This window comes from Solanum dulcamara, chromosome 7 (genome assembly GCF_947179165.1).
Source record: "Solanum dulcamara chromosome 7, daSolDulc1.2, whole genome shotgun sequence".
NCBI lineage: Eukaryota > Viridiplantae > Streptophyta > Magnoliopsida > Solanales > Solanaceae > Solanum > Solanum dulcamara.
This window is the reverse complement of record NC_077243.1, coordinates 1,468,209-1,493,871: the sequence shown is the minus strand read 5'-3', so window position 1 is coordinate 1,493,871 and position 25,663 is coordinate 1,468,209. Positions and strand designations below refer to the sequence as shown.

Here is a 25,663-nt window from a genome sequence, read left to right as displayed (position 1 = left end):
ATGCAAAAGGTTGTTAGCATATGGCAATTATAGGATAAGAGTTTGAATGTAGCATTATGCCCTTTTGTTGAAAAAATAATTGACAATGGTTATAAGAGTTTATACAATTAAAAGCTTAAGATGTATGAAACATGAAATCTAAAATCGAAAACCACGCAATTTTACGGGGAATAACACGTGGCTTATGTCCTTTCTGGAAAATATAATAATTTATAGAGATAAGAATTTGATTGATAAAACCTTCATTGCAACTTCATCTTCTCTGAGACACTAATTAGTTTTCAACTCTTTTCTAAACATTGAATTCCCACACTTTTGCTCTTGTAGGCCTTAGAACTGTGGAGAGAAATATCCATGGAATTCTTTTTCAACAAAACGCCACATAAACTCCTTAAAGCCCCTTTATATGCCTAAAAGGAGGTGTTTTCATAATCATAAAGTCGATGATAAGATTAAGGGATTCAATACATAAATATCCAAAGCTAGCCATTTGATCGACTCGACAAACTCATAGATTGGTATTAGTTTTCCATTAACGTGGCTTGAACATCAGTGACATCGCCTATGAGGAGACATTAAGAACAAGTAAGCAGGTGAGACTTGAACTTGTCCAGTTCATTTAGAACCTCATCTTCTGGTCTGTAAATGAGATCAATCATTCGCCATATCTGCAAAGATTGGATAATGAGATTTAAGAAATGTCAATTGAAGATGCTAATGCGCTATCACGTATTATGTTTGGGATTTACATAAAAGAAAATCAACAATAGGGTAACGTGAAGGCCTTTTGCTTTATCATGCCTAAGCCAATGCCTAGTTGAATTTATTGTGCTTCAATCATCATTTACAATTTGATTTAATACACACAGCATAGAATTCAAATTTTAGTTTAATCACATACCGATAATTATAAAATGTATCTGTAAGTCGACCTAGTATGATGGATAAAAAGCAACTAGCCAGCATAATAAACAAGTTTTTATGTTACCTGTAATGTACCACCTCCGCCAGTACTTTCACCGTCATCTGAGACACTAACAATCGTCCATGGATCTGACACATTCCAGTGGAAGTCGACCACCTTATCCCTATTTTCATCCACAAAGTTAGAACTCCATATATGGAGTATAAATGAACGTAGATGCTCTCTGCTTAACTTCACAGGCATAAATATAAGTGATAACCCTCTGAGCTCCCCTCACAAAAGAGAAAAAGGATAATCGACTCCGCTTATAATAATATCCACTTGTGAAGTTAACTTTACCTGTCACTACTGCAACTGTAGGAAGAGCATTCTCATCCATAAAGCACATCAAGAAAGATCGTGCAGTAATATTTGTGACGCATTTTTAAATGATTGTTTAGATTGGCACATCAAGGACAGATTTGTAAATCTAAGCGACAATACTATCACAGACCGTTTTCGGATTATGAAAGCACATTGAAGTCAAGTATGAATGGCTGTTGTACTTTTGTTATATTAGAAGTTTAGAATTAAATTAATGATATTCGATTATTTTGAAGTTCATACTTTTCTCATAATTTATCGTAATTTTTAAGTTTTGAGAGAGTTGCACCAAAACTTTGTAGCTACTAATTGTCATGAATATGTTAAAGATAGTGGTTGCCCATTTGTCTGCAAATCCTGGGTTCGCCACTTCCCTCGATGTTTCACTTCTTAGACGTTCCCAAATGTTCAATCAGAGGATCTGCCCTATTCACTTACTTTACATAATTTACAGAAATGATTCTCTCTAAACAACTGTTTAACCTATTATGCCTCAAAGAAATGTGTGTAATTATGTGACTGAAGGCTTTAGTTTTTTCACAGCGGCTATTGAAGCTTGGTAATCACAATGTATAAATATAGCAGGCGTCAACACGTTGGTGAATCATGGGTTTCCTTGGATTTTATTTCGGTATCGGTACGACCAGCGCGGTTGTTCCCTTCTTAACACGCGGCACACCAACTTGAAGTCTGATTTGAAAATCTCTCTCTACCTTCACAAAACTTCTTGCGCCCTTCTCGTAGTTTTGACAAACCTCTAAATAGAGTCCATTGCATCCCACAATAATATAATCGGCTCGACGAAACAGAAAGTTTCAGCATGTTGAAAATGGGGTTGGCAGTGAAAGAAAGAGCCCAGCACATGCTTTATTCCCTTTCAAGTTGGAAAAAAAGAAGTAAGACCCGTGTGAAGCTTTAGTTTCGTTACCTTCCCAGACTAGCTAGTCAAGGCGAAGCATTCTTAGCATTAGTAGTTTTGGCACTCCAAGCCGATCAACAGGCCCAAGGAGAGTTCAAGGACTTCTTGCTTCAGATCTTGTCCTTGGTTCTATCAGCTATGGAGTCTTCCTCTGGGTCTTCCGATCTCTAGTACAGAAGGATGACGGCTTTTAATTGGGAACATAGCGTAGAAAGGGATTCTTCTGCAGTGAAGCAAATCCCCTAACCAGTCGTACTCTCACCAGGCTTCGAAAAACTTTGAGATCACCGAGTTTCCTCCGCGCATCAGAAATCCTTGCTTACGATCTGGAGAGGACGACCTTGGCACCCCAAGGGGCCAGAAGAAGATACCCAATATTCACGGTAGAAAGCCAGGGTTTGGTACTTTGACGAGCTGGCCACCGAGGGAGCACTGAGACGAAGAACCTAGCTAGGAATTGACCAGTTGGAAAAAATGTTAGCTAACTTTTGGTGAGGCAGTGATGAAGACAAAAGAAAGCTTCACTGGAGATTTTTTGATACTATGTGCCTACCTATTCAGGAAGGGGCTTTGGGTCCTCCTACTACAAGACATTTTCAAGTGCTTTCAAAAGCTTTTCAAGCGGGGGAATCGAATCAACCCGAAATGGGCTTTCATTTCTTTCTCTTGGACGTCCGAGTTAAGATATATATCATGAGTGATACGGAAATAGACCGAGTAATCTGTTTCTTTAGCCGAGAAAAAGCAAAATTTCCTGGTCTTCACTCTTCGCTCCTAACTCATTTACACAGGTCCTCGGACTTCCAGGCGGTTTTTCTTTTGGGCAGTTGTTCATCGTTGGATCTCGCCAATGGTCACTCGTCCTAAGCAAGATCGGTTCAGCAGGTATTCCTAATGGAATATATGTTGAGACATTTCTTAACCAGTCAACTCTAATGCTACAAATTCATATTCAATAGCTGTAAAAAGCATCACCACTTTTTTCCCTATCTCTTTATTTCTGTAGTGATTAGGGAAAGTTCAACTAGGTTTGTTGGATAAATTAAAATCATTTTAACTTTTAAAGATTTGTTGGGGTGCAAGAAAGTTTTGTTGGGAAAGATAGTTGAATCAATTGGTGGAACACCACTTTTAATGGTGCATGCCGGTATTGGGAGGTTATCATAATTCAAAGCGAATATATGTGGAATAAACAGGTGCAAATTGATATATGCCAGTTGCCTTCTGCTGATTTTCTTGGCTAAAAGCTTGTTTCTGGTTGTAATTTACAAAGATTAAGACCTAACAGTGTAAGGATTTCCTCAATTAGAGGCCAGGCTATGGATTTGACCAAAGAGGCATATTTCATATAGAGAGGAGGCAAGACTACCTAAAGATCTCCAATTATCTATTGAGATTGATGTGAATAGAAAACCAGGGTTATGGCCAACAAAAAATATGGTTGATAATCCAGCTCTTCATAAATCATTCCATAGACAATTGTTTGTGAATGTTAGCAATTATATTTGAATGGGAAGGTGTGTTGATTGAAGACAATACTGATCTTCAGAAGCAGGCACGGTTAGTCTGACTCAAAGAGGGGGAAAATCAACTCCTCCAGATTTCATTTTGAAAAAAATTGAACGAATGAAGAATGAGCAAGTTACGAACTTCTGGTCAAGAGATCCTATTCAAGAGAATAGAATGATTTCCTGGACAGGGGAGATTTATTGAGCCTTGTGGAGGGGATTTATAGCTTCCAACCTGGATCGCAAGAGATTGTCAATACCCTGATGCACTACACTCTGCCGAATGGCTTTACCATCTACATGGCCGAGAAAATATGCCCTGGAATCTATATAGCTCAGACTCTTTAAAAATGTTGACGTGTGTGTGTTGGAAACTCCAAAAGTAGTGCATTTTGGAGAATCTGACACGGGTGCAGCTACAATTATGAAGAGTTCGAGCAACATAGCCTGAAATGCAATTAATACACCAATGGCTACAGAGGATGTTCATGGAGGGAAGCCTGATCGGAGATGTTTTGTCTATGCAGCACTGCATCTACACTACATTATGCAACCATAAAAACTTGACACAGTCTTGGTGCAAGGTCAATGAAATGATCTGTCGATACATACAACAATAAAAAAATATAACTGCCGTGGAGGAGTTTACTCTTTTCTTTATTTTGGACTTGCTACCCAACCCCCACCGCCCCACCATTTTCTCTTTTTTCTTTTCTTTTCTTTTGGAGGCACAGAGTGGGGTCTTTGATAATAAGTCAATTAGAAGCATCTCCAAACATATTAAGGATATAGAAGGAAAAGAAAACTGGAACCATGCAAACAAAATTTAGTATAAAATAATCGAACAGAAAATTTATACCTATGTCCAGCATGACGAAAGAATAAGCCTGGAGGAGATGTTGGAGCTTTTCTATCAACAGCTTCCTTCATCTTACCAATCTGGGAGAAAATAATTTTCATTGAAACTATTAACAACAACAACAACAACATGCCCAGTGAAATCCCACAAGTACTGTTAGATAGGAACAAAATCCTTAAATCAAAGCAATGCCACCACTTGAATGAAGCAAATGATAAGCTATAACCTTGTTAACAATGTCAGTCAATACTCAATAGATAGATCAAAGAAAGGGCTTCCGAATATCATGAAGCCTAACAAATAATGATGTCTTACTAGGAAAAAAAAGGAGCTTATATATACCACAAAAATAGCAGTCAATTTAGAGCCTCTTAGGTTTTATGCATAAAAACTCTATTTTTCTAAATCATTGCATAAATATAAATACATTACTTTCTGCAAGTCAAGTGATTTTCTAAAAGAGTTAACAACTTGATTTTCAACATTAACTAGAAGAACTTCCTCAGCATATAGTCTGCGAGGAAAAGGAAAGACAAGAGAGAAATAAGAAGATAAGGATCTCTAACCCTTTCATGATCCCAGATGTTCAGGATACCATCTTCTGCTGAACTTCCAAAGACTGATGATTTATCTGGGGACCACTGGAACAGAGAATTTTTTATCAAACACCAGTGCAGGCCTCAAGCAAATAGGTTACCCTTATCAATGTAAAGTAGGGTGGACAGCAAAAGCAAGCAAAGATGTCAGTAACTCTCAAACCTGTACACAAAGCACAGCAGCACTATGGCCCTCAAAGATATGTATAGGCGATCCCACTCCCCCAGAAGTGAGGTTTCGTCGATCAAACATGTGAACTGTGTTGTCCGCCGACCTAAAGGAGACATAGCTATAATCTTAAGGCTTCCATAAAAATTGAAAAGCATCCGCGGAATCATGGAACCAGACATTCACATAAAGGAAAAAAACAAGGATACACACCACATAAATATTACAGAAAGCTTAATGCACTGTACAAGGATCAACCTACTCGAAAACCTTTATTGAGTTCAATAGGACAAACAATTACAATCATTACCCGGTCAAAATATAATTTACATCGTGAGGATTCCAATCAACACAATGAAGATCAGCATTATGAGCCTTTTCTACCTGCAGGGAAAATTATGAGAGCGCAAAGTCCAATTAGAGACATGATTATGACCAAAAGATACCGCAAATAATATAGTAACGACCGTAGAAATAAAACAACAACAACAACTCAGTGAAATTCCACAACGTGGGGTCTGGGGAGGGTAAAGTGTACGCAGACCTTACTCCTACCAAGATAGGACGATTGTTCCCGAAAGACCCTCGGCTCAATAAAAGCATAAAAAGAGGTCAGATAAGGCTAAGAAATTCAAAGCGATATGAGAAAGCAAATAACGAAAGCGACACAGATAAATTAGAGTAATCAAAGTAAAAACAGTAAGAGATAATAACAGAAATCAGAGCACAAGGAATTGTAATGCGCTTACTAATAAGGAAGAATAATGAGACTATGTACTAGCCTTCTACCCTAATGTGGTCTTCCACACCCTCCTATCTAAGGTCATGTCCTCGGTAAGCTGTAAATGTGTCATGTCCTGTCTAATCACCTCTCCCCAATATTTCTTCGGCCTACCCCTACCTCTTCTGAAACCATCAATGGCCAACCTCTCACACCTCCGCACTGGGGCATCTGTGCTTCTCCTCTTCACGTGCCCAAACCATCTCAGTCGCATTTTCCGCATCTTGTCTTCCACCGATGTCACTCCCACCTTGTCCCGAATAGCCTCATTTCTAATTTTGTCGCTCCTAGTGTGCCCACGCATCCGTCTCAACATTTTCATCTCGGCATCTTTCATCTTTTGAACGTGGAGATTTTAACTGGTCAACACTCTGTCCCATACAACATAGCCGGTCTAACCATCACTTTGTAGAACTTGCCCTAAGTTGTGGTGGCACCTTCTTGTCACATAGCACTCCGGAAGCGAGCCTCCATTTCATCCACCCTGCCCCAATACGATGTGTGACATCATCGTCAATCTCCCCGCTGTCTTGTATAATAGAACCAAGATACTTGAAACTACTTTTCTTTTGGATGGCCTGGGCACCAAGCCTAACTTCCATTCCAACCTCCTGACGTGTCTCACTAAACTTGCACTCTAAGTGCTCTGTCTTGGTCCTACTCAACTTAAACCCTTTAGACTCCAAGGTATATCTCCAATCCTCCAGCTTAGCGTTAACTCCGCTACGAGTCTCATTGATCAGGACTATGTCATCCGCAAAAAGCACACAACATGGCACCTCACCTTGAATTTGTCGCGTCAATCCATCCATCACCAAGACAAATAAAAATGGACTGATCACCCTAATGTACGCCACAGGTACACCTTTAGCCTCCAAACATCTCCATAGTATCTCTCTTGGAACTTTATTGTAAGCCTTTTCTAGGTCAATGAATACAATATGCAAATCCCTCTTCCTCTCCCTATACTGCTTCACCAGTCTCCTCATAAGATGAATGGCTTTTGTAGTTGAGCGTCCCGACATAAATCCGAACTGGTTCTCTGAAATAGACACGCCTCTCCTCACCCTCATCTCCACCACTCTTTCCCACACTTTCATAGTATGGCTTAATAGCTTGATACATCTATAGTTGTTGCAACTCTGGATATTCCCCTTGTTTTTGTATAGAGGGATCATTACGCTCGACCTCCATTCTTCGGACATCGTTGACATCTTAAAGATGACATTAAATAACCTAGTCAGTCACTTCAAATCTACCGAGCTCGCGCTCTTCCAAGATTCCCTAGGAATCTCGTCAGGTCCAATCGCTCTTCTCCAGCGCATCCTACGAACAACACCCTTAACCTCCTCGACCGTAGAAATAAAAATGATAAGAAAAAAGGAAAAAGAAATTTCAAGGAATGCAAAACAAATAGATGCATAATTGAATGGAAAGACTGATGATAAGTGGATGAGTCAAGAACTGCATGGGTTGCATCTACTCTGAAGAGCTTTCCAGGTAAGACTTCATTTACCTATTACCAAAATCAACACTCCTTCAGTCACATAAAAGATAGCCCAAAGTGGGCTGTCCCAAAACGGTTCTCTTCCTAATAAGTTAGTCTTTGCAACACACGTTTTCTCTAATCTATTCTCCGAAAAGGCTAAACTTTAATGTGTAGGCCAACATGTTGTCCTATCAAATACTAAACTCATATTTTCAATTCTTCCCTAAATAAATGTGTCGAGTCAAACTAACAATTAAATCGGGATGTATAAAGTAGAATCCGAAAGCCAACAAGTGCCTAGCTTTGGCAATATATGGTTTTCTTATGAAAGGGCTATACACAAAAAGTAAATCTAAGAATTATCACCACCCCTCATAATTAACAATTATCCATCACCATTTTTCCTAAATCCTGCTGCTATTCACTACCACATATTGCCAAGATTTACTATACTCAAGCTTAATTTAACTCAAGAAGATGGTTCAGAGAACAGGGTTTTCTCATATAATGTGCTACAAGAAATATCGAAGGAAACATGACCAGAAGCAACCAAAAAATAACTGCAAAGACAAGAAATTACAAAAGCATTCTGCCGTAGCCAACAAATAGAATTCTCGATTTTCCAGTTGAAGAAAAAACATCAGAAGGTCAAATTGGCTCATTTTCTCCCCACCTATAATATTTTAATAAGTATCTGTGTTGCAAACTAAGACATTTACAACTCGTATGGTAGTTGGCTAGAGTTATACAAGTATTAGTAATACATGAATTAGTTATGAGGAAATTTATATATTATTTTATGCAGAGATTAGTTACGCAGGGTTTAGTTATTCATGTATTAGTTATTCCACCTTCTATCCTGCATAACTTATACATAGATTCTCTCACACCCTATACATGTAGTAATTATGCAGGTTTCTAAATTGCAAACCAAACAATGTATTAATTTATACATAATCCCTAACCAACTACCAAACATGGTATTAATTGTGCAAGATTACTTATGTAGGATCTAATACATGTATAATATTTACTCCTAACCAACTACCAAACGACCCCTTACTTCTTATTATAATAATGATATTTATTTACATACTTATTCATTGTGAGATTTGGAGATTTTGGTTAAGGGATTAGATGTGGACCAGACCCACCATTCTCTTGTTGACCACATGAGATGACCTAAGGTATATATTTGATAATTTGTGCTCCCAATTTAATGGAGACAGACAGTATACCCAAGTTGGACCAAATTGATGACGGCAAACGAAGAGACATTACAGTGGGAGTCCTTACAGATTTATAAGAAATGCGTCAGGTATCGCTAAACTTTTGTATGCTTTTTCAATCAATATTGACCAACTGGGAAAGAGGGCAAGGTAGAATATAGGAATCAATGCTTATGTCACGATTGAAAATAATGACATGGCAATGATTAGGATGGAAAAATCATATGGAAACTGATACATTTGGAGTATTGTGTATGCTGCAGAGGACCCGTAGTATTGATTAATTGCTTTAACTGCCATTTATGACAAGTCCTTAGTGTAAATTGTGTTGAGATATAAAGTATTCTTGATAACAGTTGTTTGACCTTACCTGCATGTCCATGCAAACACCATTACTACCATTTATGACAAGCCCTTAGTGCATAAATTTTTGTGCTCGTGGTGTGGTTGTATTTTCTAACAGTTGTTCCAGGGGTATTTAAAGTGACGGTCAATTATATTTACGTAGAACTCACTTCTTACCTGTATGTCCATGCAAACACCATTACTGCGGACGAGGCTAGTGGCTAAAGATTTTGTTGAGTGGATTTTGTTGTTGAGGTGAGCAACCGCATTGCTCAGGGAGGCCGTCATTTCAGCTTTACTTAGTTTATTTTTGATTATTTCATTTGTTTTGGGTTTACATGCCCGACATTCTTTTTTTATAACTGTGGACTGTGGTGTTCATACTAGCTTGCGCGCAACTTGACTAATTCCGCGAATTACCTTTCACCTCCCACCAGCAACTGGTACCAGATAACTCGGTCCATCAAGGATAGAATATATGAAAAGAAATCACCTATTGTTATTGTCTCTACTGGAGTTGAACATGAGACCTCCGGGTGCTCAACTCACTTCATTGACCACTAGGCCACACACGACATTCAAACTCATTTCATTCTCTTAGATGCTCCATGGTCTAGAATGAGATTTAGGCAAGAGTTTTAGATTAATATTTTGAAAAGCTAATTGTTCGTAGTTGATTATCATATTGTTTGAATACTTATTTAATTTATCAAATGCTGTGAATTAATGGTTAAGGTATGAAAATTGGGTTCGCCTTGCCGGTGGTGTGTGTTGGGTTGCCAATCACATTTTGGGGGTATTTTGGGACACGACACTTATCTACCTGATATCACAAACTACAATATAAGAACAGGAAATACGACAGGAACTCCCTCGTGACCTCTACACACATGCACGCAGAGGCCATATATCTATAGTAAGATTTCACTAAAAATAAGGAGAAGTCATTTTTATATAAGCGCAAATCAAGAGAAGCTCTCCACTTATCCACAAAGAAAAGGGTAGAAAACAAGCTACTAAGTGCTTGAGTAAAAGAAATGAATACAACCTTGACAGCAGGAGAAGAACCAGTTCTTGCATCCCAGAGTATTAGGCAGGAATCATCTCCAACACTGCAGAACTCCTGCGCACTTCATCAAAAAAGAGGAATCCAGTAAGGATGTGTTAGGCCAGGATAAGTGATGAACAAATTACTTTTCTTTCTGTTGTCTTTTTTATTTTTCTCTCTTTATCTTTTATTTGAAAAGTGGTCAGGAAGCTACTTCATCCAGGCAAAAAAGACAAAAAAAGGAATAGAATGGCTTAAGGTTAAAATTTCTAAGACATGATTCAGAAGAAAAGAAGTTTGAGATGCGATACAACAGCTCATATGTGTATTAGCTCATCTTCAATCAAGCTCGTGCTACACTAAGGTTTTGACAGTGTTAACCCCAAACAACATCAAGTATCACAACTCCTAACAAAAAAACTGAAGGACTAAGCTCAGTATCTTATACAATGTGGGAGATGTGATAGCTACCTGGAAGGGCAAAACTGAACATCTTCTACAGTATCATCGTGTCCTTGGAAAATACCTCGAGCTTGAACAGTAGGGCCTTCTGCAGAAGATTTTGGGTTACTTGCTCCAGATCCAGGAGACTTTGTATCTCCCTGGTCTGCTGCCAAAGTAGACACATGATCATGAATGCTCCACAGAACAACCGATTTATCCTTCCCTACAAGAATTAATCCATGATTGCATTAGCTTTATAATACACAAGCTCGGAAAAGTTAACATATCTGAGGTAAGAACTAAAGGAGGTAATAATAATTGACTGCAAATAGTAAGAGGCTGAACTCTGATGTGTTCCAAAAGTTTTCTAGGTTAACTACAGATATCCATTTAAGGACGAGATTATAGTCCCACCAACACAGTTCATGCGGCGTCAGGACGTCGCTGCGCGAGCAGGGATCCAACCTAACCACACAAGCCGAACACCACTCATGCGTCCTGCGTCCGAATGCTTCGTCGATGCACACTTACATAAAGAAAATATACCATATAACTCTTAAATCTTAAAACTACAAATTCATTTAATAATTCGACTTTAAACCATAGCATGGTGTTCTTCATCAAACCCTGATTTGATTTTATGCCAACTAGGTTGTGGCATATATTGTTACTTTTTAAAACGATTATGAGGTTGAAAGTATTCATTATACTGGTCTCATTTTACCTAGCCAGAAGCAATTCAACACTAAATCCACTCAGGCGTCAAAAAGAAGGAATTGTTTTGTAACAAAATATGGGTTACACCGGTAGCTGAAAATTGCTATCCAAGGAATAAGCTACAAAAACCATACTCCACCACCCACCACCAATGATCAGAACATGTCACCATGGGGAAAAGCTAAAAAGAAATACTCCCTCCGTTTCAATTTGTTTGTCTAGCTTTGACTTGGCACGGAGTTTAAGAAAATAAAAAAGACTTTTGAATCTTGTTGTCTTAAACTAAAAATATGTAGAATTTACCAAAAATGCCCTTTAATCTTGTGGTCTCAAACATGCCATGTAGAAAGTTAGAATTAAAGAGGTGCCAAAAAAGGAAAGGCATCCTTTTTGAAGCGGACTAAAAAGGAAAGTAGGACAAACAAATTGAAACGGGGGGAGTAGAAATTTTCTGAAGATTGCGTAGTAAGTGTGACCAACTGGTTACCAGTTAAAAAACAACACATTTTATCTGTCAACAAAAGTGCAGTTAACAATGAGCTGCTAGTTGGAATAAAAGTAATCACAAAATCCTTAAAAAGAAGATAACAGTCAATGACTGGTCGGTCAACCTCCAGAGAGCACAAAAGGCTCAGAAGGGCACATTGCGAGCGCAAATTCAGCATTGTCTTGATGCCCAGTCAATATCTGCAAGTAAATATAGACTCTCAATTACTACTTGTAAGAATACAAAGTTGGCAAACTGAACCTGTTGTTTAGAAAACCCACCAAGTCTGGTTGTGAATTATTTACTCCCAAGGTAGCATGACGATTAGGCTGAGACTCAATATCCCAAATAAGAACCTGATTCCAAAATTTTCCAAGGTCACCTTAAAGATTTCAATGGAAACTAAATACTGATATGGACGCCAAAAAGAAACAGCAGCCACCAGGGAGGAATCAATTGTGTATGATAGGGCTAGAAAAGGAAATTGAAATATTCAGAAGCAGATGCTTACATCAGGACTGTCAGTGTGTGTAGCCACTATTTTGCTATCCTGAGGCAGTTCCCTAATTCGATTCACCTGAAATCATAATATAGAATGCCAGTGTATCTATTAAAGCAGATTATTGTCTTTCAAGTACATATTCCATGTTATGAGTGCTTCTGTAATTGATGTTTTTAAGCAACACGGATCGGTCAATCAACTCCCATTCTTATAGTGAGAATAAGGAAGGAAAACGATTAGTATAATTGAAAGGATTCAGCAAAATACGACGAATAAATTCATCTTCACAGTAGAAAGTACAACTGACACCAAAAGAATCATGACAAATAAAACAGCTGCACAATTATATTGGAAACTGTTTATGTGGAAATTTATTTTCCCACTAAATGAGGGGAAAAAGATACTGGCAGAAGTTCAATTAATCAAACCAGAAATTGGGGACCTCTAAGCGCTAATACTCACTATGAATCTCTTCCAAGTCTAAATCCAAATTTATGACCCCAAATTATCTGTGTTGGGAAACATCACCTGGTTTGGCTTTATAAAATATATCGCTATTTTATTTGGCTTTATGCAATAAGTTTCATCAATTTTTGCTCCAAAGCTAACTATGCAAGAGTAATTCACAGTTCCACAACATTAACCAGATAAAGCCATTATGAAGTCTAAAACAAGAATTTAAGTATGAAACCATGTGAGGATTTCAATATAAGCACCTAATGACAACCACCATCTATTACAACACTACACTATAACAGGCAAGTTTTATTTGAATCTAAATTTTTATGTTATATTTCACCTGTATAACAGTTTTTACGTAAAACAGTAACATCCATCATTATAATGGTACACCCTTTGAAAAATTACATCTATAACATCCTTACTCCCATATCCATATATTATATTTATTATTTTATAATAACAAAAAATATATATTTATTATATCTTATTTTATTGGAGACGTAACTTCAATTAATTTTGTAAGTCCCAACTAGGAATCTGGAATGTCAAAAGTTCTTGTGAACTTGAACATCTTCTGAGATTTTAAATTTAAATGATTTTTCCTATGTTTTATAAGAGAGAATTTTTGAGAAGAATGAGTTTTGAGTAGTTTTTGTCTATACTAGCCACATAAGATGTAAATGTAATGATATTATAGGTGTATAACAGATTATTCACTATAATAGGCAAAAATAGTCCGGAAAAATGAGGCTGTTACAAGAGGGTTCGACTCTTAGTTTAATTGAAAAAATAAAATGCACTAAACGCTCCACTGCATTAGTGATGAAACAAGCTACCAGTGGAAAATAACCATTCAGGAAATTCTACTAACTGAGTGCATTAGTGCACCACATGTATTCTAAAGTAATACAAAATCTTAACAATATAATCAAATTATGAAATAAACCAAAAAGAGAAAAATTCATGTTTGGATCCTATAGTAAGATGGGGCAAAGAAAGATGTACCTACCTCACCAGGATGAATAATAGTTTTGAACTTCTTTACAAAAGGCGAACGTGCTTCTTCGTTGAACTGAAAAACAGGCAATCAATATCATAAAAAGTGAATAAGTGGAAACAACAACAGGAAGAAATAGGAAAAAGCTTGCATCTATGCACAGGAGAACACCTGAGATATGTGCTGTGCTGCTGCAACCCTAGGTTTTACAACTTCACAATTAGCTATGACAAGAGTATTTGGAACACTGCCATCAGTCTGCAGGGAGGGGAAAAAAGGGATTATGATGAAAGTTGAGATGGCCTTAGGAGTGATGTAAGAGAAAAATGAGATGACTGAACTGGAAAGATGTGATAACAATAACTACCACACTCACTATGGAATTTAAAGCAAAAACTGAACAAACAAATATTCTTGATACTTCCAAGCTCTTTACTAGCAACCTTATAAGAATATTTATCAAGGCTAATCTAATGTGTTAAACATCATGAAAACATAACATATAAATGTCAAATAGAAACTTCCATGTTTAATTTACATTTTTCAGGCATTTACTCCGTCTTGATTTAAAGTTCCTGTTCATATTTAGGCTGAGTTTTCGTCAAATCTTTGGCATGAATAAGACTAATCCATCCTTCTCTCCAATGTTCCATAAACCACCATCAACACGGAAAAATACACTCATGGTAGTGCAACATATTTTGACAAGGTACCAATTTTTTTGCTACGGAAAGATCATTATGCACTTCAAGTCCATACCCGAAGCAAGAAACCTATATGAGCATAGTGGATACAAACTGAAAGCAATCCTAAATTAAAGGCATGAAACGATTATCTTGCCTGCTCGGAAAGGTAGAGGCGCTGGCGGTTTTTGTAAGTTGCTTGCTCAAACTGGGGCCCCCATCTTAAAGAGAAAAATCAGTAATTTCATTAATTAGTATCCATAAACAAAAGAGCAAAGAAGCAATACCATCACATGAAGAGGCTGAAGTTCAGTAAAACAGTTAAATCTCTAAAAAGACCAAAACAGACACATAAACATAGAGAGAAGTATAAAAGTAGAAACCAATGGCCAAAGAATCTGCAATCAAATACGGCAGACAATCTGCATCCCAACAACAGATGAACCAATATTCTGCCAGTACACTTCACTGTCAAACTTAGTGACATGATTGTAGGCTGAGTTTGATTAAATTTGATGCGTCACTCAACAAACAGCAAGAAAATACTGGAACCTTCACTGGCGTCTACACAGACATAGAGAAGACTACTTAAATAAGTAAGTAAAATCCAAGGGTATCATTTGTCTACTCTTAATTAATTTTCACATGGATGTCTAGGTTGACAGGAAATCTATAAACACGAGTTTCTCAAGAAGTAGCTGCACGAAGCACTACCCCCCCCCCCAATGCACTCACACACCTAAAACACCCAAAATGGAAAGAGGGAGCAAAGCAGAACCTCTAGACTCGTAACAACATAGAAATAATCATGTATGTACATCGCTCAAAAACTACTTCTCAAAACAATAATGGTGGAAAGAAAAGGTGCAATTCAAGAAAAAAGACCGAAATAAGTTGAGAAAACAACACCAACGAATTAAATTTTCATTTTCGCTAGTCACAACAACATACCCAGTGTAATCCCACAGGTGGGGTCTGGAGAGGGTAGTGTGAACAACGACCTTACTCTTACCTTAGGAGGTAGGGAGGATTTTACCGATCGACCCTCGGCTCAAGAAAATACCAAGAGTGAAGAAACCAAGGCAAAATACTATCAATTTTCGCTAGTCAATATCTTTAAAGAAAATGTTCACAGCTTAATATTTCCAAGTAAAATCATCATAAAGCCACTCAAGATATTCAAGAAGCCCACTAATCAAGATGACAAGATGAGAAGAAAAAAAGATTATGTTTGATGACTGGGTCAGGATTGAGAGTTTGACGACTTGGTCAGGATGCTAGCTAGCTGCACTAAATGGCTTTTCAATGAATGAACTGGCGGCAGACAAGTTCAAATGGGGAAGTGGAAATGTAGGGTTGTATTCTGTCCAGGCAGGATACAAGCTATAAGGAGCTCACATTGAAATCACTGATCGCTGGCCATGGAAATTAATCTGGAAAACTAAGCTACTACCTACTATCATCTGCTTCAGTTGGACTGCACTCTATGAAGGAATGCCTAACCCAGGACAACCTTATTAAAAGAAACTTTCAGATAGTTAACAGATGGTATACGTGCCATAAGGATGCATAAATCTACAGTCACTTATTCCTAGCTGCAACTAATCTATGGAATATGTTTTACTCTGTTTTAGGAATTAACTGGGTCGTGCCATACATCATGAAGGAAGCTTTTGAGAGTTTGTGCAGCTGGAAAGTTGACAGTACCAACAACAAAATATGGAAGTTGGTACCTACATGGCATTTTCCTGGAGCATATGGAATGAAATGGAATAGAAGACATTTTGATGGACTATCAACTCCAAACCACTCTCTTAAGGCTAAACAACTCTTGGATCTATATAGTTGGGCCAATGTATCCCCTGTAGATTCTGCTTAACTTTGTTGGCTCCCTAGTCTTGAGATATCCTTTTGTACAGGGAACAAACAGATATTTTGCTTCAATATCAATTTGTTTGTCTTACTTTACTTTTTAGTTTGTTTCAAAAACATAATATCCCCACATGGCATGTTTAACACAAAATTAAAGGACATTCTGATACATTTTAGGTATTTTTAGTTTAAGAACACTTAGAACTCTGTGTCAAATCAAAACCATACAAACAAATTAAAGCAACTTATTTGCTACTCCATAATGAAACCAACTAGTACTTCATACATGAAAGAAAAAAACACTATAGAGCAAGAGTATGAACAAATTCGTTAAACTAACAATGAGCAGTTTAACACGCTAAATGCACCGAAGTGCTGGTTAACAAAACCCTAGATAGAGGAATGGGGATGTATGTGAGTGTAGATATACTGACCGACAAGAGAGTGAAGGCCAAAGGAGATTGTGATTAGCAAGCCAATCGTATAGAACAGGTACCAGAGACTTCCATTGTGTGTACCGTTCGTCCACCGACGGCGGATGTTCTCCGCCTTTCTCCGTTTTCTCCTTCATTCTCTCCTCTCTTCCTCGCGTTTTCCCGCCTCTTTAGAATGAAAGGACAACCAACACGCGGAACAGTGTGTATGTACCTTTTAGGATTCCACTTAAATATATAGCTCCGGTACTTATCTCCCATTTACATTTAGAGCATGTTTGGACACTGATAATATAATTGGATTCGATGTAATTGGATGTAATATTGGGTTATTGTTGTTGTTATAATTGGGTGTAATTATATTTTTTGATATGTTTGATAGATTAAATAATTACTTGCTAAAAGATAAATTGAGTATAATTGAAATGGGGTAATTACATTCTTCAATTTTCAAGGGAGGGTAAAGAATTGGTGTAATTACATCATTTAATTACATGAATCTTTTTTAAAAAATATATATATTTATATTTATATTTTTTTCATTTTAATTTTTTTTATTTCTACCATTTTTAAAAAAAAAATATTATTCTAATATTTTCTAAATATTTTTTTTATTATTATTATTTATATTTCATTTCATTCTCATTCCTCATCCTTTACATTTTCATTCATGCAATTTTTCATATTATTTATTTATTATTATTCTATTTCTTTTTAAAAATAAAATTTTGTTAGTACATTGTGTTAAAATTTGATATAAGAGCATTACGTTAAATTTTTTGTTTTGAATTTAGGATTTATGTCATACTTTCAATTTCATTTGTTTTAATACTATTGACTTGATATTTTACACTGGAAAATATTTATTTTTTAGTTAAACTTGATAGATTATAATGTTTTAATAATTTTATGACATTATATTTATAAAATTAACGTTTTTGTCAAACATACATATCATGATGTTCATAAAAATCTTTTACTTTTAGTTTATTCGATTAAATTATTTAAAATATACTAATTTTAAAAATATAAATAAATTATTTTTTATAATATTAGTTAAGAACATATGTTTATTAATTAATATTTACGTTAATATCATTTATAAAGATCCTTATTTGTCTAATATAAATTTTAAATTTAGAAAATAACTTTTATTTTTAAAATTTAATAGAACCTTGTAATTACACTTGTACAACTAAACAGAGCAATTGTAATTAAATTATGGCAAATAAACAGGTCATCATAATTATCAGATTGTATAATTAATAGACTAGTAATTACTATTCTAGTAATTACACCAATTCCAATTATCAGGTGACTTTTCAAACAAACCCTTAGGAAGAAAAATAAAATTGTACTACTGTACTTAGGTTTTCCTGTTCCTCATTGGGTTGGAGTTTTCTCTTTTTACCATATTTAGCTAGGTTTGGCTACATATTTTCAAGTATTTTTGAAAATTGATTTAGATTGAAGTTTCAAAATGTGTTTACTCATCATTTTTGTAAAATATATTACATTTTTTTATAACATAAAAAGGTCAAAAATATTTTTAAAATATGTGAAATTGAACAAAAATATCATTAGTTAATAGTTTAATCTAAAAATGTCTTATAGTCAATAGGTTGGTCCAAAAATGTCATAATTATTACTTAATGGAAAGAAAAATACTTTTTTTTGAAATCAATATATATTTTTTTAAGCACATTCGTTTGCTAATGATAATTTATTTTATTAGCAAATTTTTATCCTATTTCAATTCAAAAAGATTAGGAAATAAAAATATTTCCTATTTTATTATTGAAAGAAAAAACTATTGCCATGTTACTTGAACCAAAATTAATAATGGAGTTACTATGTTCTTATGTATATGACATATATTATCAATTTAAAAAGTACACAAAGTTATTGTATTTTGATTGATAAAACGAGATTAAAGAAGAAGAAAAATATTATTTTCTGCTTATTTATTAGCTAAATTGATTTTAAAAGAAAAGAAATAATAATAAGGTTCTTTAAAAAATAAAATTATTATGATATTATGAATAGAATGAGTTTAAAAGGTAGATATATTTATTAGGAAAAGCATATTTTTGATCCATTAAGTAACAATATAGATATTTTCAGACCGAATTATTAACGGATGACATTTCTGTTCAATTTCACATAGCGTAAGGCATTTTTGACACTTTTTCGTTTTTACATGAAGTATGATTTTGCATCCATAAGTTCTAAAAACTATCAAACTAGTTATTTAATCATATTAAACAAACATACTTGTTAATCCCAAATTATAAAAAATCCTCATTGATGACATTCATATCACAAATCCTAATCATATATACAGATAAATTTGGCACAAAATTGTCATTTTTATAATGAATTAGATGATATATTATCCTAATATCATAACACAACATTTCAATAAAAAGTGTTAATAGCACAGTTACTAGCTACTATATTTTGCCAAATTACAATAAGTTATGAAGATTCATTAGTGAAAAAAAAAAGATAATACATATAACAATGGTAGGAGATGAGAGACCTCATAAATTAACAAGAATTTACAATTTTGAAGAAAAAATTACAAGCAAATAGCATTCAACCAGTGTATGGGATGTTTGTTCCTTTTCATTATTATAAAAAAAAATTATATTAGAAAAAATTGTGCTACAAAATAGAAAATGCTGAAATTAACAATATTGATTTTACTATTCATATTTTATTCACTAAATAAAATTCATAAAAGTAGAACGGTATATTTGCCATCAAATAAAAAATATGTAAGATTAATTAAGATAATATAATCTTTAATGATATGAATATGTTGGTCATTTCATTAATCTCGACCAGAAAATTGAATCCCCTTCCAGTAACAAGCATGTAAAAAGTAAGAATTGATATAAATAATAGAATTTTTATTATCCACATAACTTATGACATACTTTATGACATTATAGAGGATAGTCAAAAAGGTTGAACTAAAAAGACCTTTCTAGAGAGAAAACACGACCGACGTAGTCACTAGTGTCAGAGACCCCCCCCCCCCTTGAGTACATCACCGGAACCATCGGATCCACTAAGGCAAGAAGATGAAGAGATGCATCAACGCCTCTCCTTCAAAGAAATCCTAATCGACAAACTCCCTACTATGAATCAGGGTTATGAGACAGCACCATTAGAAGACAAAAGGACAAAGGCCGATTCCAACGAGGAAGGCAAATCTACGGGTGCCATTCCTCTCTCAGCTGAAGATAGGCAACAGATCTACCAACCATGGAGGTTCTTTGTCATTGTCAAGTTGATAGAACGGAAAATCCTCACCAATCTCTCTAAACAAAACTTACGGATCTATGGAAATCAATGAAAAACTTAGTCCTAATTGATATAGGATGGGGTTTCTACATAGTGAAGTTCTCAAAACAGGAAAATAGAGATAAAGCCATACATGGAGGACCCTGGTTCATATTGGGAAATTTCCTATGTGCTAAACAATGGGAACCCAACTTCGCACCCCATGAATCCACCCCCAACACTTACCGCCATCTGGGTTAAACTCCCACGGTTACCAACAAAGTTTTATGACAAACAGATTATGGAAAAAATAGGAAGGAAATTAGGGATACTTCTCATACTAGACGCATGCATCTAGCCATCACTTTCTCTATTTAAAGAAAAAGAAAGAGGGTGCGGGTCAAATCCACACGTCCTCAAAACTGAGAGGGCGTTATGCCCATTTATGCATCCAAGTCCCACTAGGCTATCCAGTCAAGAAGACAGTCCAAATTGAAGACAGCTTACAAGTCAAAAAAAAAAGTTGGTCTGCACCTATTTTTTAAAAAAACTTATAAGCAGTTTTCAACTCATAAGTTGCTTAAAAATAAGTCAATCCAAACAGGCTATAAAAGTGCTTACGTGCTAATTGACCACCATGACCAATGTCAGTAGAACACTAACACTAACAAATCCTGGATCTGGAGAATACAAGCCCCTAACAAAATCAAGACTTTCTTATGGCTCTTCTCTCATGGGAGACTTTCCACCAGTCACTACCTCCATATTATTGGACTAAGTGTGAACCTTATCCGTAGATACTGCGAGCAAGAAACAGAACATATTGATTATATATTCTTCCACTGCATAAGAGCAAAAACCATTTTGGAAAGCATGGCCAAGCTTAGCATCTTTGTGGAATACATAGACTCATCCCAGTTAAACACCAGCAATTGGAAGGAACACTAGAATCTCCTTAAAAACAAGGCCTTTGATAAATGGATCCCCTGAGGGACAGTCCTGCCATACTGCTCGTGGGAAATATGGAAAGATAGGAATGAGAACCTCTTTCAGAACAAAAAAAATCCACTAATACTAATCATGTTATCTCTCAGGCAAGAGAATACTACTTCCTAAACCAAAAAGAGCCATCGAGCAGGAAACAAAGAACTGAGATGCAAAAAAGTTGGCCCCCCCAGCCTACAATGTCTTCAAACTAAACACTGATAGAGTTGTCCCGACCCAACCACGGAGGGGAGGGATAGGAGGAGTCATTTGAAATCATAACGAGGAATGGATAATTGGATTCATCAAATCATGTGCTCACACTAGTGCGACACAAGCTGAATTGCTAGCCATACTGTATGGCTTAAGAATAACTATATCCAAAAACCTCCGCCCCTTGGAAGTCAACAGTAACTCAGCGCAGGCTATACAAATGATTACTAACAATGCCCAATGTTTTAACAATATAATTTTTGAATGCAAGTACATAATGGGAGAATTGCAGGTCACAACTATTAGGCACATCTTCAGAGAAGAAAACATGATGGCGGACAGGTTAGCTAAGGAAGGAGCATGACGCCTTTTTTTGGAAGAAGTTAGCTTATTGGAAGTTCCACCGGTGTGTGCTATAGATGTTTTTGAAGCAGACACCCTCGGAACTCCTTACACAAGAAAAGTTAAAACTTGTATTATTCAAAGCATTTCAGGCCAAATCTTAGCCCCTAATGATGTACCGGCTAACACCGAAAACAATGTACAAAGCTTTTTGTAGAAGTAATATAACCTCTCCGTTCTACCAAAAAATAAATAAATAGGATAGTCAAAAAATGATGAACAAAAAAAAGCCAAACGGAACGAGGAATTAATAGCATGCTCTAATTATCGTTTAGAAGTGAAAGTAATAATAATAGGAAATGATCATACCTCACTTTATCAGTGCAACTTAAATCAAGTAATTTGCTATCTGTCTCTTGCACCTTACTTAAGTTCAAAATTATTTAAAATTGCAGAAAAATATTGTTAAATATTTATTAGACTTTACAAATTTAGCATTTTTTTTGTTTTTTCTTCATGAATGAGTTCTTTATTGGACAACATCAAAGCCTCATGTTTCGACTGATAAGTGGCCAATTGATCTTGCAACATTTGCATTGTTTCGAAAGATTTGTTTGTTTAAGATATTTTCTAATATAATTTATTGAAATAATAATTTTTGAATTTGCATAAGTCCACGATACTTAGTTGTTTAAGTCACTTGAATCGTTTGGTAATTTAATTGCACTCATTGACTATTTGTTATTACTCGAAAGTATCCTTCACATGAATACCTCCATCATGATCACGTATAACAATTGTAATAGCTATTTCACCTTAGTGATTACTTCATCCACGTGCTGTGACACTAGACGTGTTGAAATTTGAATTGTTTGCACAAATTAAAATCATCATTTTCCGCATTTAACACATCAATATCAGTTGAACTTTATCTCCTTGATTGATAAGTAAGTATAATAATATTTTAAAATAATTAAAATTATCTTTATCGCTTAAATGAACTTTATCTCCTTGATTGATAAGTAAGTATAATAATATTTTGAAATAATTAAAATTATCTTTATCGCTTAAATTAATGACAGTAATTTGAAATTCTCGATATTTCCCGCAATAATTTAGAGTCTGTTTGGATTAATTTATTTTAAGTGCTTTTTAGTTAAAATAGTTTTTGTTGGATATTTAAGGTGTGAATGGAAAATCAGGAAATGCACATTTTGGATGACACCTCTCCATCTCACCTTTTCATTGTCTATAAATTAAAAGGTTTTGCTTAGATTTTTAAAATAATGAAATATAGACAATTTTGAAATTATTCTCTTCTTCTTTGTGTGATTTGCTCTGTTTGTTGAGTTCGGTGGAGTAGTAACTGGGTTAAACACATATTACCAACAATTTTAAAATACTTTTGGAGTGTTTGACTAAATTAAAAATGTGCTTACTTATAAGCAATTGGCTTTAAGCTAAAATAATAAAAATAAGCCAAAAGTCAAATTAGAAAAATAAGCCAAAAATCAAAGTAGAATTTCTAACTTGTGACTTTTAACTTATAAGTTAAAAGCTAAAAGTCAATCCAACTAAGCTTTTATGCGGGTTATTCTTCTAATAATTCTGTGATCACTCTTTGTTTAGAAGTATCAAAAAGTACAAGAGGTTGTTTAACATGAGATATGAATTGAACTTTTTAATCGTGAATATTTTGAATCGCAAAATAAAATATGATTAATTTAAGTCAAATATAAACTAAAAGCATGTTTAAATGGGGAAGCCTAACAAAATGCATTTCAAATTTTGAAATTACCAAATCTAAATTCTAAACTCCACTCCAACTAGTGAAAGAAGACAATTCTAACTTATGAGAGAATCGAAGTCACAAAAAGAAGTGGGCAATGGGTACTGAGCATTCAAAGTTGTACTCTTCATTGCCAGTGGGAGTAAAACCTACACGTACTTATTGAATTAATTTCAGTTGTTGTAGCCACTAAATAACCAACTATATGTAGCAATTGTTGTTTAATCATAAAGATGACAATTGACATTATTTTTAGATTTTGACAATTGATTACCTGCAAGTTGTCGAATCACAATTAAAAATAAATCTCTTAATTAAAGTATCTCAAATTTAAAGCTTTTTGAATAATTTTTTGATTAAGTTCATCGCACGAAATTTATTTAATACAATTTACTTCTTATAATTAATTTTTAAATTATTATATTAGAATGAAAGTTATCCGTGCACACACAAAAAAATTACAGATTCCTTATCAGAAGAAATGAAGGGCTAATTGAGTTAATCGCTTTCGGATCATTTCCGGTACATATTGACGAGTCATTGAGGAAATATACTTCTCTTTTTATAATTACTCAAATCTTTACGAAAATAATAATAATTAGAAAACCACACAAATTGAATTCATTAGGCGAAATATTTATTTAAATTGGACCCAATTTAAACTATTCATTTGAGTTGGCCCCACAACCCAAACTATTTACCTCTATGCAACCTTCTTCTATTCATTGTCTTCCTACTTGATACTACCAGAGTATATATATACTTTGATGATATCAAACAATAATTAAATATTTTTTTACTGAAACACTGTCTGTTATATACATACTCTAATGATGTCAGTGAATAAATGAGTAATGTTATCTTTGATACCATCAGAGTATATGTTATCTCCTGTATTAAGATTAGTAAACCAGAAACACTAAATATGAAGAATAAAATAGTATTCGAGTCCACAGAATTTATTACGTGTCCTTAAGGAATTTAATCCCCTCGCTATACCCAAGGATATGGATTATTTTCTTCCAGGATAAAACGGATAGAACATTAAAGAAGTAATGATACCTCAAATTTTGATAATATCAGCGAACTCGAAAAAACAGAAACGTAATCACACAAAGACACAATTTTGTGTGTAAGAAAATATATGTAGAAGAATTTTTTTTTCGATGCCGAAAATTGAGAGGAGACCTCTTTATTTATAGCCAACAATGGGTTATAATATGTTTGTTCAGAACAGTCTCATCTGTTCAGAATAGGCACAGTGTCTTTTGGGAAGGAAGTGTCTTTTCGGAAGGAACATGTCCTTCTGAAACATTTCTGCGAAATTTAAAATAAAATTACGGTTTTAGTTATTTCGGTTATTTTAGTTAATTCCGTGAATTTAATTAATTCAAATATTAATAATCAATAATTCTGACTTAATACTGAACTAATATTCAACAAAAGGAAATCAAATAATGAGATTAATAAATAAATTTTATTTAAAAAATTATCAATCAAATCATTTGCCAAAGTCAAAGTCGAGACGAGCGAGTGATAATGACGACGCTAGGAGACACTCTCTACTCAACCCTTTATGAGTTAAAGGAAGTCTTTTCTAATATAAAGACAAGACTTTTACTTTCTTCTACTAATGAGGGAAAAATGACTTTTCATTTTCCCTTCATTTTGGTTCCCTCACATTTCCAATTCTTCTTTTTCATTATTTTCTATTTACACTTCACTTAAACCCAACAATATATATATACACGAATGATATTAAAATAAGGATATGAAAGTAAGGGAATAACTATTCGTAAATAGTTTTCATTTCTAGTATAAATATTCTTTTTCCAAAAAAAATAAATAAATTGAGGGAATGTTTTGGTCCAACTTTATAAAAGTTGATTCTATATATTACGGGCCACACGCGCCGCTGGACGGCATCTCTCTTTTTGTTAAAAAACTTAATGGGCGGTTGGTGGGCCACATGTCGGTCATCTAATTAGTAGACTTCGTCATGCTAATTTCCTTTATTGTCTTTAATAATTACTAGTATAAGTAATTTCTAATTTTTTCAAAGTATTCGAATTATTATTACTTCATTCTTAGCAATTTATGTAAAACAAATTCAATTTATTCAGAAAAAATATTACTTTCTTTTATAATTAAAATAACTTAACTTTTAAATTCTTTTTTATTTTTAATAAATTAATTTATAATTATATAAATATTT

At 34.7% G+C, this 25,663-nt stretch overlaps 1 protein-coding gene across 1 annotated transcript; it reads right to left on the bottom strand.

The window, feature by feature from the left end:
• Nucleotides 1–81: 81 nt before the first annotated feature.
• LOC129894301 (WD-40 repeat-containing protein MSI4) lies at nucleotides 82–17,075 on the bottom strand. Its single transcript, XM_055969922.1, has 15 exons — nucleotides 16,830–17,075; nucleotides 14,681–14,744; nucleotides 14,012–14,098; nucleotides 13,853–13,915; nucleotides 12,391–12,456; nucleotides 12,161–12,235; nucleotides 12,004–12,079; nucleotides 10,703–10,898; nucleotides 10,232–10,313; nucleotides 5,650–5,723; nucleotides 5,334–5,445; nucleotides 5,141–5,215; nucleotides 4,575–4,654; nucleotides 989–1,088; nucleotides 82–668 (listed from the first exon to the last, which is right to left on the bottom strand). Exons 1-15 carry the CDS (start codon nucleotides 16,964–16,966, stop codon nucleotides 576–578), a joined length of 1,380 nt encoding a protein of 459 aa, XP_055825897.1. The 5' UTR covers nucleotides 16,967–17,075; the 3' UTR covers nucleotides 82–575.
• Between the last annotated feature and the right edge of the window lie 8,588 nt (nucleotides 17,076–25,663).